The sequence below is a fragment of the Diadema setosum genome, chromosome 13, assembly GCF_964275005.1.
Source record: "Diadema setosum chromosome 13, eeDiaSeto1, whole genome shotgun sequence".
Classification (NCBI taxonomy): domain Eukaryota; kingdom Metazoa; phylum Echinodermata; class Echinoidea; order Diadematoida; family Diadematidae; genus Diadema; species Diadema setosum.
Window position 1 is genome coordinate 32,356,838 of NC_092697.1, and position 18,792 is coordinate 32,375,629.

The window sequence follows — 18,792 nt, forward strand, 5'->3', positions numbered from 1 at the left end:
TGTTCATGTGTCAAGGACACATATAGCAAAAAACAAAACAAAACAACCCTTGCCACTCCCCTCCCCACCCCCTCCCTCACTCCCCCTCCCCCCCATCCCCCTCCCCACAATCATTGGTTTCCTATGGCTCTACTCTCCCTTTAGAATAATGGCATCCATTTCTAGACACTCCATTACTGTACTCAAGCATGGAAACAACCACGGCCATTCCATTACTCCTCATGCATGGAGGCCATTTCATACAAGTGGTCAAAGGGTCATCTTCCCTGATAAACTCACTACCACCATACATATACACACACACACACACACACACTCAAATTCTCGTAAGATGCTTCAACCAGGGATAATGAGTTTGCTTGAGGCCATTGGGCATATTCCATTATTTGTTTCTGAAAAAATAATTTTCTTTTCTCCAATAAAGTGACTAACTGAAATTCAAAACCATTCAAAAATACATTGTCAGTGAAACATTAGGTTTCATGTAGTTTACAGGTGCATACACACACAACTCGAGGATATGTGCAAAAATTTTCAAATTTTCACATTTGAATACTGTATTGTGAAAACTTTTTGCCTACATACAGGGCCTAAATATGCAGAACAGGCAGGTACATTGTACCTCTGGGGTTCCCATAGGGTGCTTTTTCATTTGTTTAATAAATACTCTAAATTAACAGGCATATGCCCAGTGTGAAATGTATCCCCAGTTGCCCGGAGTTACACACTATAATATCCCCAATTGAAGCCGTTTGCGTGAACACACACACACACACATATATATATATATATACAAAGGCACACATCATTTCACACACAGTGCACATGTAATAAACAAACACCTTCAATGAATGTCATTACAGTTCATGTGTTTATTTACACAGATTTCTCTATTCCAAAGTACAATATTACACTTTATGTACACATTCCAGTCGTCATTAATAAAAACAAGAGAATAAAGAGGAAAAGACAATTAGGGTGATCGGTCAGAGGAATGAAAATAGGAAATAACCTTCTAGATCACTTCTATAAATCACTAATTACCCACAGAGAAGGGGATCACATGACAGTAAGTACTAATTCAGTTTTTCAAAAACCTGCTGTTGCACACACCGAGTCAGCCATCACATCTGATAAATCTCATCTGCAAAATCATGTTCCCCTTCTCAAATGCTTGCGTTTGATTATTTCTAGACATTCAAGTCAAATATGATATGTTTTCTCTTCATCTAGGCTACAGGGTACGAGTTTTTCAACAGCCCTACAACATTAACCCAGTAAGTGCGTAAAATTTGCCACAGATGTAACACTGCGCATGCTGCAATGATAGCCATTAGAATGATCACAACCTCCTACTTGGACATCCCATTTCTAAATCAATGCATAACACGACTGGATTGTGAATGTCATAAACCCACAATTGAACATTCACACTGCATACAGCCAGCAACAACATTCTCTGTGAATTTCCAACATGAAAGTCTTAATCATGCCTCAGAATTTGAAAAAAAAAAGTTAAATGTAAACAGTATGTGACATTATACTGGGCTGTACAGCCTTACAACAACACACATGTATTCTTAAATTAAATCAGATGTTGTGAACTGAAACACAACATCCTAGCATGATCTCTGAATGACACCATTTGAGTTTACATGGTTAAAAAGATATCGATGTGACCCCTGACTGGATTCCATGGTAGAAACAGCTCTGATATTAAATATAGATTAGTGTCTCATCCGTTGGCATCCCTTCATTTCGAGAGACGATAGTGTTGCACTAGGCAATGGATTCATATTGCCTTGGGAGGAAGATAAGGGCAGCCTCAGAGCCAACCACAGTTTTTTTTTTTTTTTTCTGCCATAGGACGGTCTTAAATTTGTTCTCTTTCAAATGCTTTCCCAAAGTTATATTCCCTATGACAAGAACTTTTAAATATTTGGTCTTGATGCTCTAGTACTTGGCATAATGAATAGAACACATCTTGTTTAATCAAGAGTTTTAGGATTGCAAAGACTTCATTTAAACCATAGTGAAAGGTCTTATCGAAAGGTCTAAAGATCTCTTATTTTTTTTTTTGAATAAAACAAGGGACAAAACAACAAAATCTTTAACACCGCTCGTAACAGCCAAGATCAGCTGGCAAATGTAGTATACATAGATTATTTTCCTCTGGCTTGCAGATGACATTATGTGGTATTTGAAACAGGATCTTAGATATATCTTGGTATACTTGGAAACAGCTCTGAGACCAGCAATCCAGACAGGTGTTACAGGATGAACTACATATTGAAGAATTATGTACAGCACATCAACCTGGAAAGAAAGGGGGGAAAAAAGGATGTAAGGCAAAGGTTGATATACACACCACCAAAATAGCAAAATAACACACAACATTGCAGCTCTCACAACTTCTACCTAACCAAACATAACACAGATGCAATTTTTGTTCTTGTGTCACACAGCAACGCCAAAATGGAATGAAATTAGAGTGAGCTGCAAAGACAAATACCAATCTAAGAAAAAAAAAATCAAAACCTCTTCCATTTCACACAAGCCTCATAGAACAATCAGAGATACAGAATATGACGTATCCCATGGTTTCATGGTCTTCCACTGTGTGCCACACATAAGAAATAGTGCACGCATCCTTTTGTAATATAAAAATTTGAATCATTGCTTAGAGGAAGCACCATATTAGTTTCTGTGACACACAAACAGATCTCCCTCTCTGCACACTACAAAAAGTTGGTCATGACAACAACTAAAACTAAAATTACCAAAAAAATATCAACTTCAAGAATGCACTTTACATAGTAATACAAAGTCCATGTCATTACTGCACTAACAATAATATATTCTTTCACTTCTAAATTGTTACTAGTTTATCCACAATAGTTGCAAATTTGTATCACTGTATTGTTTGTTATATTTTTATAAAGAACAAAATAGACAAGAAGAAACTATCATTCTACAGTTGTAAACAGGAAAATGCTATGAAATGGAGAAAGAGTGCCACATGAGGACTCATGGAAAAAAAAAATGTAACAATTACATTTAACAGTCATGAAAACGCATATCTTAGAGGATCCTGAGGGGTGTGAATTGTTTCAGTTGTTGACTGTGTATTACTTGTGTGTGTGTGTATGTACAGGTGCATAAAATATATATGATACATTTCTTTTTATATGTTTTTGTGAAATGATACATTTGGTTGTATGTTTTCTAACATATGCTTGTATGTTTGTATCACTCACAGGCCTTCTTAAGCCGGCCGTCTTATGACGGATGTGATTTTAATTAGCTAACTAAAACTAAGCTTAACTAAGCTGAAAGTGCTAACAGAGAACCCACCTCATTTCCTCCTATTGTAGGTATAGCTCTTGCTCTTCCTAAAGCTCTCAAAGGGGTCATTGATGTCCACGCCCACCCCCTTGTACTTGTCCAAGTTCTGCCTTACGTCACCGCTCTCAATGGGGTTGACGATGCCCTGCTCCTTGGCACCGAGACCTTGGCCGGACCATCCTAGGGAGAAGGGGACGTAATGATGGTCATGTGATGAGGTTGAAAAGTCACATGATGAAACATTGTTACAATGCCAGGGCTGCGAAACAGTCATCCATCGAAATCAGTGATATTTCAAAGAGCAATCAGGAAGATACTTGTGTTACATGGAGCTCAGCTGGCCAACACATTGCCTGAATCAGGGAGCAATTTATATTCTCTTATGTAGACATGAAGAAATATCAAAGTTTACAGGAAGTCTCCTGCATGATCAGGGAAATTTGGCAACTCTACAATCCTTTTCTTCATATCTCACTAACATGAAGGAAAATTCAATATTACATTTATGACACAGTATTCTAACCCCTCCAAACAAACACTAATTGCTAGACCCTTGGCAAAACATTATTGAATGATAAAAAAAAAAAAACACACCTTGAATCATCATACCCATGAGAATGAGATCTCTCTATTCAGAAACCATGAGGGTCACACTGAAAGCAAGTGGAACTATGAATTCTTTGACACGTTACATCTATCAAAGCCATGCCATACCTTCTCCATATTTCATGGAATAACTTTATATGCTATTGCAACTTGCAATACAACAGAAAATCAGCTAAAGCAGTGAAGTAGCATTGCAAGTTCTTTCAGAAATAGAGCCGAGATACTAACAAGGTTAGCTCCTCAGTTCAAACCACTCACTCACCCATTTTCTTCATGAGCTGGTGACCCTTGTTGTCTTCTCCCAGCTTGGTTTCCACATTCATCTGGTAGAAAGGTTGACTGCATGCAGGAAGAAAAATGCAATGTGGTCAATGTTCATCAAAAAGAGAAACACTGCAGTGGTCAAAATACGACAATCTTTGTTCCCTCCATTCACAAGGTACTCACAAAATGTGTCACAAGCAATGATGTGACTAGTTCTGGTTTTCATGCACAAATATTAGAAACAGGGATATAATGAGTGTCTTTCAACTTCACTAGAACAATAATGTGTTTTGGAGGACATTTACACAAATCTGAACTACAAATAGTTGATATACAAAGATTGTGGATGACAAATTATTGCATATCACAATCTTTGGGATAGAGTACTTTACTATGTGTTTGATCTAATACATGTAATGTTCAAAGACATACGACTCACATTCCATAATCTGGCGTGGGGCTTCGTTTGGGAGACTTCTCCCTCCTCTCTCGGCGGTACGAAGGAGGGCTGCGACTGCGACTACGACTGCGACTGCGGCTTCGGCTACGGCTGCGTGACTTCGACCTGGATCTTGACGACCGGCGGAAGAATCGGCCAGGCGGGGATCTTGACCGGGACCGGGACCGCGACCTTGACCTTGACCGGCGTAACCTCCTTGGTGGTGACCTGGATCGTGATCTCGACCTGGAGCGAGATCTCGACCTTGAGCGTGATCTGGACCTAATGGCACAAGGAGATTATACAAGACAGGCTTAGAGGGGTGTACGTCATCATTCTGAGCAACCTCCACAGCAGCGCCACAGAACTAATATTAGAGTGGTTCCCTCCTACTCGGAAGGGGTGGGGAGGACAAATTTTTTTCCCATGCTGCAATGCCATCCTATTGCGTCCCGCTGACTAATGTCTGATGTTATAACTGTGAATCAGCAGTCTGCGACCTGGTTTGTCAGGAATTAACCATCATGGCTGGGGAGTTGAAAACCTTGAGATTACCTGTCAGGATGTAGTCATCATTCTGAGACATTGATGGGGACAGTGTTTTTCAGTATCTCAGTCAAAGTATGTCTCAATCATGCAGGTTGCAGTCACAATTATGAGGTGAAAATCAAAACTGAAATGATATGTTTCGCAGGAATTTTCTGTACCTAAGCAGGGTTCACATGAAGGTGATTCCTAGTTTTGGGGTGTGCACTGTACCAGAAGGCAGTCTAAAATTATCAGAGAGCTTGTGATCATATTAACAGGTGGTATCATCCACACTGACTGTAGATATGTTATGAGAAATAATAAGTAAGTTTGAGCTCTTATTGACCAATTTCTTTGGGAAATCAAAAATGTTGAGCTAAATCAGATATAGAGGCCAGTAGAAGACATGTTCTCCTGAATAATGTAAAAATTGTTACAAACTCCCAAGGCCAGCACACAGATTGTGCCTGTGGTTTTATCTAGCATCCCTCTTCACCCAGCTTCTAAAAAGAGAATAGATTGGAATCCCACTGATAAGTCTGTAATACAACCCGCCCTTCAAAACAACAAGAAAAACAAAACAGTGACAAAAACCAAAGAAACACAAGTTTCAGTCACAGTCGAACATAGCATGCTCTCCTCTTTTGGAATGTAGTTAAATCAATCATCAAGTTGCCCCCACTAACCTGTATCTCCTCCTGGATTCTTGCTTGGGGGGTGGAGTGGCTGGCTTGGTGGGAGGCGGGGTGAGTTCCTTCTCCACCCTGGATGGCATCCGCAGTGGCGAGAGGGGCTTCTTGGGTTTCTCCCTCCCCTCCTTCTCCCGCTCCTTCTTCTGTTTGGAATACTTCTGCTTGGCCTTGAAGAACTCAAAGAGCCCGTTCTGTTCCCACCCTTCGCTGCAAGATAATTCAGTGATCAATTCATCAATCCATCCATTCATCAACCAATCAATGAATAAATCCATCCATCCATCAATAAATCCATCAATAAATTAATTAATCAACCAACCAATCAATCAATCAATCAAACTATCCATCAATCTATCTATCTATCTATCTATCTATCTATCTATCAATCTATCTATCTATCTATCCATAATCTATGGGTGTTTGAAATGTCCAAGTCGCATTTCTTTGCTGTCACTTGTGTTAGACTAATAGAATAGCAAAGGGATGCTTCATATCTGAATGCAGGTGTTAGATCTAAACAGCTTTTGCTTCTGATACAAATATCCTTCATAACACTTGCACTAGGAATTTCTCTCTTTGTGACCAAATTTTTCAGGATAAATCAAAGCTGCACACTGGCACTGGTCCAATGGTTCCTGACCACTGTTGGCGCAGTAACTTTTTCAAGAATGGATGGGTAAAAAAAAATGGAAAAACTGGGTACCTACTGGTCTGACAGAAGGTCGCACCCGTAGAAAAATGGGTTAGTGTGTAGCCCTGGATACATGCAGGATATCATGCAAGTGCTACATTACAGACCGTAATAGAGATATTGCCAAGTGCATTTTACACTTGACAAAATTAGCATGACAATGGAGCCAGAGAATTGAATGCAACATTTTTGTTTAAATCTGTTTTACTATCCCCATCATGGTTGCCACCCACCTATTTCTTGGAGCATCCCTAGAGGGAGGAGCATAGAAGGCCTCCACTGCAGCCAGGAGGCGTTCACTGGGGGCCTGGGGAGGGGGTAACCGAATGTCCTCCGGGTCCAGGGGGTTGTAGTCTGTGTCCTCCAGCTGTGCATAACATGCAAACATCATCAGTAAAACATGTTAGTAAAAGCAATGATACCTCTAAAATGCACTAACTTTGCACAATATGTCATGTTTCTCTGTTCTCATTGTCACTATCAAGGGTCGTCCTCCTAAGGAAACTAAGCATCTAAAACAGCAAGAATACAAAACATGCTGGGCAATGTGGACAAATTCATATCATCAGTGTGGCATGCGATTAATTTCCACACAGCCCTGATGTTTCAGCCCTTTGTCTTATCAAGGTAGCAGTTTGAACAGGTGTATGAAAGTACTTGCAAAATCTGAAAGTGAAGTCTATTAAACCACGTACATTTCAATGCATTTGAATTGCCAAGAAATCGGAGAAGTGAGTTTTGGGCATAAAGAAAGGTCTGAAACAAGATTAAACTCTGAACGCAGTCCTGTCTGAACAAAGCCAAGATGGAGGGAGGCCCAGAAGAGAGGGCAAGACCGGTAACAAGTGCCATGTGACTCCGCCCACCTTCACGAGGGGTGCCATGAGTCCGGCCGGGAGGTCGTAGTAGGGCACCTTGGGCAGGAGGGAGACTTCGTTGTTGACCTCAGCCGAGGCTATGGGGGGTTGGTTCATGGGAGGGAGCGGCGGGGGAGGGAGGTCGGGGAAGAATCCCGGCGGGGGCTTGGAGAAATCGATGCCCGGCGGGAGCTGGAATGGCGGGATACCTACAAAGGATAATAAAAGATGTATAAACATGGAGTTTAAAAAAAAAAACATGAGAGGGATGGTATAGTTTTAGTTCAGATACGGATTCAGCTTTTAACTCTTTTTTCAAGTTGTTTTGGAAACTGCTTCCATGAAATATTAAAGCGCAAAAAATTCTAACGGGAGTTAAAAGTTATTTAATGACAATCAGTTCTGAAATGGCTGAGATATCCTAAAACAAAGCAAAACAAAGTGGTCCTGATAAGTGATGGGTCCCATCTTTTACTAGGACCATAAGAGGCATCTAATCATCTGAATCTCCATGTCAATGAAAAGTGCATGAATATTTTTGCTTGTAATATGTAATGATCTTTTATCTCTTTGATTTGGTAGAATTAAAAACATGCAAAATTTGATGCATTACATGGAAACCAACGGGCATACTGCATTGGCATGTCTTGAGAAAAGGAGACATTCATTGTTTCAGACAATACAAATTTTATCTAAACATTGCCCATGAAAGTCATTTGGCATAAAATTTTATTTCTTTTGCAGTACGCAAATATATTTCTTGTCCAATTGTTTGGGGCTTATCTAAAAAATATGCCTAAATATATAAACAGTCCAACCAAATTCAGTAAAGCATACATTTGTATAGAGGAATTTGAACCCAAGTATTTAAATCCTTTATGTACAATGTTTGCACATACAAAAAAGTAGGATGTATGTAAAGTTCTACTTTCTCATCCATACACTATGGTTCTCACAAGAACTTATTTAGAACAGTAGAGGCTGAAAACTTCTACTTTTTAGCTGAAAGCCTCTCCATATTTACAGTGCTCGTAATACCAGGGAGGTTTAAGAAAAGGAGAGACAACTCGTTCGTAATTCATGCAAACACATGTTTGGTTTCAAAGCGTTACAATGGGATGTCTAGCATTCCACTATACGCTTTGAAGTCATGCTCTGCACCGCTCTAGTTACAAGGTGAAGTTTGGAGATGAAGAACGCATTTAACCTTTCGTTGAATTACAAGCTTTATTCCCCCGTAAAATTTTAAATGAAGTACTCGAATTGATTGGGAGTAGTTTAGGAAAGAATTCAATATTATAAACATGTATTTTTAGTTTCTTTGTAATGCGCAAATCAAAATGAAATGAAAATTGAAAATTAGGCCCTCTTAAAAACCTAATATTTTTCTATGATGCGCACATTTCCGCATGTTAGTTTTCTATTCTTTAATCTGGGATATTTTGATCTTTCAAATAAAGTACTCCGCTAAAGTGTGCACCAGCATGCATTTAAACTATTTGCTGTTAAAATTGTCAGTTTTACACTGCATTTTGATTCGCTGCTCCAATTCAAGGTACACAAATTCACTGTTGCCATCACATTGAAAGAGAGAGAGAGCGAAATGCAGTAGGGGCAAGTATTTCTAGACGTGAGAGCGCTAGTCCTGATTATTGATGCTCTCTTTTGTCAAAGCACCTGATTTCCACCTGTAGTTAAGCGCATAACTTCTCGGCGGTGCCACGCATCCTTCAAAGGAGAGCAGGAGTTGTCTCTCCTTTTCTTACACCTCCCTGGTAATACATGTAAGCTCTAAGGATGTACACAGTGGAGGTACACCTACATAAATGTCATGAAATCAATGACTTCCACCATCAATGTGTTGCATTTAAGTAACAATGAGAGACTGCAGTGTCTTTATAACAATAATACTGACTCTTTCTTCTATAACGCTAATCCTCTACACAGCAGTGCTCGAAGCCCTTCACAGCATATTATTACCCCATTCACTGGAATCACACCTACAGTTTAAAGGGATCGTATAGTTTTGGTTGAGACATAATTTCATGTTTCTGACATTTTTTGGTGAGATAATCAGAAACCTCTCATGAAATATGAAAGAGCATGTAATTCCATGAGGAATTCAACATTTATTTGACAAAAATTGGTTTTGAAATGGCCGAGATATTGAAAACAAAGCAATTCTAATAAAGCGTGGGACCCACATTTTATTATGATCGCTTTATTTTACTTTGTTTTTGGATGTTTCAGTCATTCCAAACCCGATTTTCATCAAATAAATTTTGAATTCCTCTTAAAAAGGTATGTTCTGTGCTATTTCATAAGTGTTTTCTTGGTATCTCCCAAAAGTTAAAAGCCCAATTCTCAACTCCACCAATACTGTACCATCCCTTTAAGACCCTCCCCCACTCCAAGCGGATGGGGGAGAATAATTCTGGCCAGGTCATTGTTCAACGGCAAAGACATGCCGGGGGTCAATGTCACTAACCACATGTTGGCTTGCAAAGTGTTGGCAGGGGTGGGGTACTCACCAGGAGGGAAGGGGAGCGGGGGCCTGAAGCTTGGAGGCAGACCAGGGGGTGGTACCGAGGGGTCAAACCTCGCAAAGAGAGCTGGATCAAGGGGTGGCATACCTGTCGACAGACATCACAGCAACAACACGATTATGTCAGATACACACATTAAGATATGAGGTGACCATTTTCCTCAACCTTGAATTAGCTTCCCCAATCAAATAAATAGAAGGAATTTTACTCTCTTTAAACCATTACACTACAATACCATGTAGTTCAGGGGGTATTATGGACGTCAGTAGTAATGAATGACGAGAAATGCATGTCTCCCTGAAGCATATGTCTGAAATGATAAGGCTTACTGAAAAGTGCAAATACTTTAAATGAATGCTGGAAAATACACTTATCCCAAAAAGATGTTCTCATCCATAGTTGGATACTTTGAAAAAGTTCTCTCTTTAGAATAAATACAGTATTGATGCGATTAAATGTAAAGTCTGAATTCCGCAAACTGCTCTTCACTGAAATGGTATCACGTCAGATTAGTTTTATCACTTGTTTGTTTTCATATTAAGAGAGGTTGCTTATGTATTTAGTTTCCCTAGTGGCTGTGGTCATAGAAATCTTTGCAAGCTGAACATCTAATCGACCATGGTCAAATGTTGAGACTGCTGCTTACCCGGCAACTGTGGTGGCAGCTGAGGTTGTTGTGGGTCTCCCAGCTGTGGTGGCAACCCTGCAGGTGGGAAGACCACAGGTGGCAACATCAGAGACAACAGCACTCATGCATACAAACATTTGCAGAGATTAGCAGCTTGTCAACATTACAGCAATTTACATTATGCTCCTCATTCTAGACTCCAATCTTTTTTTCTTTTTTTTTTGAAAGTCAATGCTCTAAGATATGGAAGAAATAAATTCAATACATTAGTAATAATATCAATGACAGTATCAGTAGGACAAAAGAAGAATATTTGTGTGTATGTATGCACTTTCAATGTGAAAACAAAACAACAAATATCTCTAGAGTGACAGAGAAGCAGATCTATGTTATTGGTTACCTGGTGGGAGTGTCGGTAATCCGGGTGGCAGGCCATCAGCATTCGGTACCACCGCTGCTCCCTGCACAATGCCCTGGGGTACACTGACTGTCTGAGGGGGTAACTGACCCGGTACCAGGGTTCCCGCCGAGGAGGCTGTGGGGAAGGCTGGGACAGAGGGGGCAGGCGTACCCGCAGCAGCCGTCTGTGCTGGGGGCAAGGCGAAAGATGTGGGAGGGGCCTGAGGCAGGGAGACCGCCAGCTGTTGCTGCTGCTGCTGCTGTTGCTGGACATGTTGCTGCTGTTGCTGCTGCTGCTGCTGCTGGGCGTGTTGCCGCATGTGTATCACATAGTCGTTGTGCTGCTTCTCCAGGCCGGTCACTTGGCTCTGGGTACTAGCCTGGATCTGGCGGATGGCATCTCCATTCTCTGCGATCTGTGAGGCCTGCAGAGACATATAGAGCATGGAGAAAATTAGAATAAGTTTTGCGTTTTCTTTCATTCAGCAATGAGCTCCAAGCATATCATATTCTAGAAGTCTTTTTCCTTTCATTTTCAAACAGGTCTCAGCAGACAATGGCAACTGACATTCAAATTGCAGTTTATATGCCAGTTTGGATCACACTGTCTCATGGTGTTGCAAAGTGGAGTAAAGATGTACCACATACTTTGTACGACAGATGTTCTTTTTCTTTTCCTTCCACAGCTTATAACATACCTTCAATCATCCATAAAAAGCATGGTCGGAGTTTCTCAATCAAATATACAATGACCAGATCTGAATATTTACTAGACGAATCATCATTCCACACAAAAATTACAGTAAAGATCCCAAAAGTCATAGACAGATGGCACCTGAATTCAAAGTCATTCTCTCCAAGTCTCCAATCCAGTGGAAAGCAAAGATACAGCACTCAATATCTGCTGTCATACACTGCATTGACATTATTGTAAGTTCATTGCCTTGAAGTTATACGCTTCATTAAGAAAATGAGGGTGAAATAAAAGAGATGGTCCATGCTGATGAAACAAATTTTTATTGTCTCACCAAGTATGAAGAAACAACTACTGGTAGTCTGCACCCAGTTATCTACTTGCCATTAACTTCTGCAATTATACACATTTCTGTAGATTAAATATAAAATACACATAAAAACAGATCTTGCTTACCTGGTACAGTGTCAGTGAATCTCCAGGATTTTTTAACTTCTCCATGACTTCACTGTTGAAGTAATTATTGGTTTCCCACAACTTTAATACCTGGATGGAAAAGATAAAATTACAAATAAAGGCAAAATTCATTTAAACAAACAAAAAACAAACAAACAAAGAAATGTTATAACATGCAATGAATATATGACCACATTCCTTGCATGAATCACAACATGAATGAGTTTGACTGACTGAAATTAACATGATTAAATTACACGGTATAGCAATTAAGCCAGCCTTAATAAAGAAAAATCTGATGTTACTCTTTTTACTCATACTTTTTTGGCTGCTGTCACTGCAGATCCAGACACATACTGATGACTGATAAAAGTATAATATTCTGATGCCAAAGAGAATAACAGCAAAAATATATTCCGGTTTAAAAATGGGGAAAATGCAGAAATTAAGCATGGTAGTCAAATCCTAGGTAATCAAATCCTAGGAAAACATAATCTAACTTTGGATGAAAAAAAAAAAAAAAAACTAAAAAAAACTGCAACTAAAGATGGTTTAATATAATGATTATAATAATAAATTGGCAGCTATAATTCTCTAATACACCAACAAACCCAACCACTACTCATGAAGAAATTGCTTCACATACCTTCTCCAGTTTGCCCTTCTGGTCTTCATCCGCCCCAGAGTGAGTTGTACAGAAGATCGGAAGGACCACGTCCTCAAGGGCATGCTGGAGTTCTTGGGCGTTTCGCCTCGTACTGGTGTGGGCGAGGCATCGTGGGGTATAAATTACAGGGAGAGAGAGAGAGGGTGAAGTGAGGGGGAAGTGAGAGAAGAACACAATCAGGAGAATGCTGTACTGTGACAGTTGAAACCCATACTAGGTGCACACACAGGCTACCTTCCAAACTACTCATCAAAGTGTGCAAAACAGATACTGTAAAACATGATATAGTGATATATTCATTACAACTGACTGAATATGATATATTTGCGGCATGAAATTTTTGCCCATTGGAGCCGACAGCCTTTTTTGCGGCATGAAATTTTTGCGAATTGCCACTGGCATTCAATGCATATAGTGTAGACAAGAACTTTCCAGTGCTCGCAAAATTCGCGAAATCAAAATGCACGCGAACATTCCTCATTTTACAGTAGGTATGATTTGACTTATCAGTCACTTCTTTTGGCAAAGGATGTGCATGCTATCACGGACAATCAATATTCTTATTCGATTCATTCTATTCTATTCAGCGACGAGGAACTAAACTGGTGAGAATTCCTTCTTCAGAAGTGAGGGAAATAGTACATTCATAAGTAAAATACAACAGCCTATGCAATCACCATTTAAACTCACTGTAAAAAAAATGCCTAGAAATAATGTAGAAATAACTGCATAAGACAAAAATTTAATTACCAGTGATAGAGGACATCATTGATCAGGTAGATGAGGTGGAGTTTGGCATTGAAAGGGGCAGCTTTGGCTAAAATCTGATGCAGGAGGTACTTGGCTATCAACTCGCAGTGCTTGGGAGACTTTGACGTTGAGAAAATCCACTGCTTTCCACTCTGAAATAGGAAAAAAGATAACATATCCACCACTCCAATTCTATGTCTGATTGAACAGTAAAATACCACATTAGCTGATACCGAGCACAAACCAACAGATACGTACTAAGAGAGAACATGAAGAGTTAAAAGAGTCAGAATTTGCAATTACAAGCATCCACTGCAATTGAATTCGTAACAGGATTTAATCATCCATTATCCACATGGGGTAAAGAAAAAGAAAAGGGGGAGAAAGCACCTCCCTGAAGCACTTAGCTGTTCAAAATACACTTAAAGGAGATCAGAAATCAAAATATATCTGTAGAAACAACGCTGTCCAAGCAATGACGACAAAGATGACATGGAATGGCATAGAATCATTCTATTGGGCAATACTTACGGAGATGGCATCTTTGGTGCAGGCATCTACGATGGCCTGGAGTCTGGTGTCCAGCTCACCAAGATTGACATCCAGGTCTGCTGCCATGGCAACCACCACCTGCTCTCTGTTCTTCACAATGATTTCCTCTATTTGCTTCTGCATGGCGACGTGAGAGAGAAACAAACGCTACACAAGTTAAGATGGACTGCAGAAGAATTGGTTGCCATATCGAAAGAGGATTCAAACTGAACCATGGCTTACAACAAAATGTAAAATGTTGTCGTGCCTCAGATAAGCATCATCCCGAGCATTGACTCCAAAAAGCATGAATATTTTTACTTAAATGAGGTTATGACATGCAAGGCTTACTACTGCAAAAATGGCATTTTCACCTTCTGCTGATAAAAAATGAATTTTGCATGTTTTAAATTTCACAAAATCAAAGTATAAGGTAGAATACAGTGTGTTACATATGACAAGCAAAAAAAAAAAAAAAGTCCATGCTTTCATATTTATGCAAGTTTCATGCTGTGAGAAATGCGTGAAAATATCCACACCACAGAAATTTCAACTTTCAAAGTTTCATAGCTGACCATTAGATCCATCAAACACAATGCATTCAAAACAGAAATGACATGAGGTGTGCCATCCCAACTGACTATCTGCACATCCAAGGCCTGATAAGCTCCAAAACAGTATATGAAGTACTAACACTGGCAGCAGCTTCATCAGTTAATTTTGACATTATGTCCTTTATTGGTTCCAGTTAACCATCAAAGTTAAAGCACATTCTTGCTGTGGCACTGTAGTCAAAGCTTTTTGTACAGTGAAATAACTTTCATTTCTTCAGAATTCCTGAAAAGCTGCATTCCAGAAAAGACAGACAGACAGAAAGAAAGAAAGAAAAAAAAAAAAAAAAAAAACATTGTTGGCCCATCTATCATCTCTAAGACTACCCAACATTCCCCCAAATGGAGGGGCGAGGTCTCGCTCACATTCTGCTGCTGCATGAGGACCTCCTTCTGCTTGCCCAGGTTCTCCTCGCTCTGAGCGATCTGCTCCTCTATCTGCTGCTGCTGCTGGATTTGCGGCTGCCATGGCGCCGACTGGATCGACTGCTGGGTGATGACGTCCTGGATGATGGCTTGCTGCTGGGCCAGCTTCTCCTTCTGCTGTATGCCTTCACCATGGAAACAAGAAACCATCTCATTAAGATGGAGCATTCCTTGTGTGCAAAATACTTCAAATGAAGGCATTTTTAGCATTTAAAATAAGACTTCTTCACAGTGATTAATTTACAACATTCACATCATAACACTTCTTCTCTTTCTTTTTTTTCACTAATAAGAAAAAGAGACTTTCCTTTATGGCCTTCATTTCTCATTTCAAAATCATGAAGTACTTTGATGACAGAATGGGCAGCTGTCAATTTCATATCAATTGTTATCTGAAGAGGAAATCAGCTAAGGATTACAAGAGAATGCTACTTTCTTAAAATCATGATGGCACACAGTTCATAAAGTGATATTTTCATAGTAACTGATAGACAAATTGCCCGACATCGACATAAATAAACACTGAATTGATCAGTGCTTTAGTAGGAGCCATTAAGATATCATGGGCACACATACTCGGGGAGGATTCAAACCTATGACCTCCTGATCTCCGGACAAGTGTCTTATCCACTAGACTGCCGAGCTTTTGCCACCCGACAGCCAGTGCTGGTTCTAATCCTTGTATAATCATTAAAACAAAATCTTAATTGGCATGGATGAATAAAATTCTACTCACTTTGTTGTTCAGAAGAGACTTTATACATGTAGTAATTGTAGTGCTCTCCTCCAAAAAGAAACTGGAATTTTGGATTGTCCTTCTGTTTCTCCTTGGTCATCTGTTCAAACTCTGATCCATTACGGGCAACAAAGTTGGCCAGCTTATCAATAATGTTTCGCAGATCTACATCTGTGGAGTGAAAGAGGATAGGGTGATCATTATGAAGCATGTACACTCTACATACACTTTTGTATCTGTCATAAACTTCTCTTGCACTTTCATGCAAACAGTATACACCTGAGACTACAGTACCATCACAAATGTGGGGGGCTATTAAAGTTTCCTGGGTGATGTCGCACAATAATGAAAATTTTTCAAGAACAGGGCACACTGTAAAAATACAAAATCTGCAGTCCCCAATCACAACATTTACACAATAGTTACATTGCAAAATTGGGGTTGCATAATAATCAACCTTACAGCGTAGTGGCTTACAGTGTAACACTTACACTGTATACCCCCTGATTTGTCCTGATTTTCTATTTGCCGAGTGACGTCGTTTGGCACACTCAACTGTTCTCCAGTTGTAGGCCCGCACATTGCTGCTCTTACTCAGCGCACCAGCATAGAGTGGTTCTGCTGAGGGGCGCTGTGGGGAAATCTACCAAAATCTCAGCTGACAAGCCCTGTTTTGTATGCAGAATTTTAATTGTGTACTGGAGTGCAGTTGAAAAATATTACTTCAAAATGCTTGGAAAAGAATTCAAATTTCATAAATTTCATATCTCCAGACTGCTCTCTTGACTGCCAATTGAGAGATAAACACATGATTTTACAAAACATATGGAAAAAAAAGTGGCATAACATGACTTTGCAACGATGGAAACAGATAAAATTTTATGACTTTCCAAGCTTACGAATCTCTGCTAGCTCTATCTGTTATGCATCACTGATGGTACAGTTTTGGTTGAGATGGGGCTTCAGATTTCCAACATTTTTTTTTTTTCATGATGTGTATTTTTTGAGATGAGAAATCCCTTATAAAAATCTGAAAAAATATACAATTGTAATAGTAACTGTTTATTTGATGAAAAGTGGTTTTGAAATGGCTGAGATATCCAAAATAAATGATCTTAATGAGAGGTGGGACCCACCTTTCATGAGGATCGCTTTGTCTAACTTTGTTTGCAAGGGTATAAACGGGTCATGAGAGCTATCTTAGAGTGACCACGTGCGCTGTGTTGTCAGGAAGACGAGGGAGACACACTGCCATGTAGTGCCATGGCTCAGCCAATCAGCAACGATGTAAGACCTGACAAGCGCACAGCTGACAGGAGAGACCTCGAGAGTGGCCAAGATAATTTAAGCTCTTTCCTTGCTGTGATCGCACTGCGATGGTTGAGATGTCAATATTCTCTGAGCAATCAGGGGTGAGGGGACCGGGTGGAGCGGCTGGCATTCTAATTTCTAAACTAGGTGGGTTCTGAATTCCAGGGCTGCCAACATTGGAAACTACTTGAGAGTGAGACTCCCATAGGCCAATGCTATAATTTCGGAGTCAAAATGAGTGAGATCAATAGAAATGCATGCAAATGAAATAAAGTTTTAGAGTGAGAAAGGACCAAAATGAGTGAGTCTCACTCTCAATGAGTGAGAGTTGGCAGCCCTGGAATTCTGGGGTCACATGAATTATTCGTGCTTAGGATCTGAGCCCTGGGGGACTGCGCTTGTGCTGCATGCTGTGTATATGACATACATTGTACGGCAGGTAAACTGTATACAGTAGTGCACCTTCCTTGCCTTGGCCCGAGCCAAGGCAATTGATTTATTGATTCAATTTATGGAATCTACAACACAAACATACACTCTAAAATACAAACACACACACATACACACACTCACAAAAATAAACATGACAAACTGCATGAGTAATGGGAACTGAATTCTGAACTGTAGAGTATAGGTCATGAATGAAATACTGTACACTGCTGAATAAGCCATATATTTAGGGAATCTAAATTTTCGCAAATCAGAACTTCTGTAATTCCCTACGATTTTTGCAAGTGGTTAAATTCGCAATTGTGGAGTCCTGCACCTATTACTAATGGAGAAATGTATACGCGTAAAAGTTTATGTCACTGGTCACATTTACAGCTTGATCATTTCACGTGTCTTAGAATTTCACAAATAAAGTTGAACACTTGACTCGCCAAATTCGCGAAAATAAAAACCTCAAGAAATATTCAGTGTAGTAACTCACTAACCTGCTAACTGTCATGTCACACCAGACTAGACGTCAGACATTGTCAGACGGAGGGCAAGCCGTGTAACTGCGCCTGCGGCTGCCCTCGGCCGCCGGTCGTGGCCTCTCGTATGGTAACTTTAAACGATGGGCGTACAATAAGTAAGTGTAGATTTCTAGTCGGTACGTGTGTTACACTGCCCTGTGCTGTGACTGTGTAGCTCACAATACTTGCACTAATTTATCTCTAATTTGCTAACGTGAACGGTTAGGCCTACAGTATTATGCCACGTAAATTGCAAAAACACCTAGATGAGTACGTGGGACTGTGTTCTCCCGTGACGAGCGTCTCTCGTCCGCATGAACTATCTAGCTATAAGTTAGCTATATTCAGACGATGAAACGTCCCTGAAACGAAATAAATGGCAACAAAACAATTCAGTAATTTTATATTACCTGCTGGAGGTTGTGGCATACCCTCCATGTCTCACCAGACCGGATTAAAATCCAGAAATTGTACAGTCCTCCTAACCACTTTCGCGTGGAGAGGGTCTACGATTGAGGCGCGTATGCTGCAGATAGCAGTAAAACTTTTTTTATAGTAACGATATTAAAGTGAAAATCATAAATATAGAAACCCTAGAAATATATTTTTCATAGTAATACTGTTAGTGGAAAATATTTTGTCAATACTGAATAGTA

General features: G+C 39.9%; 1 protein-coding gene across 1 annotated transcript; it reads right to left on the bottom strand.

Moving 5' to 3' along the window:
• Positions 1-858: 858 nt before the first annotated feature.
• LOC140236694 (calcium homeostasis endoplasmic reticulum protein-like) lies at positions 859-18,658 on the bottom strand. Its single transcript, XM_072316616.1, has 17 exons — positions 18,547-18,658; positions 15,867-16,037; positions 15,071-15,255; positions 14,094-14,231; positions 13,563-13,714; positions 12,792-12,903; positions 12,146-12,235; positions 10,997-11,420; positions 10,615-10,671; positions 9,954-10,055; positions 7,432-7,631; positions 6,799-6,932; positions 5,869-6,081; positions 4,655-4,936; positions 4,214-4,290; positions 3,355-3,525; positions 859-2,316 (listed from the first exon to the last, which is right to left on the bottom strand). The coding sequence occupies exons 1-16, from the start codon at positions 18,572-18,574 to the stop codon at positions 3,356-3,358; spliced, it is 2,535 nt and encodes an 844-aa protein (XP_072172717.1). The 5' UTR covers positions 18,575-18,658; the 3' UTR covers positions 859-2,316; position 3,355.
• Positions 18,659-18,792: the final 134 nt, after the last annotated feature.

Excerpts from the sequence above, each read along its gene's own strand:
- LOC140236694 (XM_072316616.1), bottom strand. The coding sequence starts at position 18,574 with ATGGAGGGTATGCCACAACCTCCAGCAG. Across the intron at positions 12,236-12,791 it reads AGAAGGGCAAACTGGAGAAG|GTATTAAAGTTGTGGGAAAC; the intron begins GTATGTGAAGCA and ends TTTTCCATCCAG. Across the intron at positions 3,526-4,213 it reads CCAGCTCATGAAGAAAATGG|GATGGTCCGGCCAAGGTCTC; the intron begins GTGAGTGAGTGG and ends CCTTCTCCCTAG.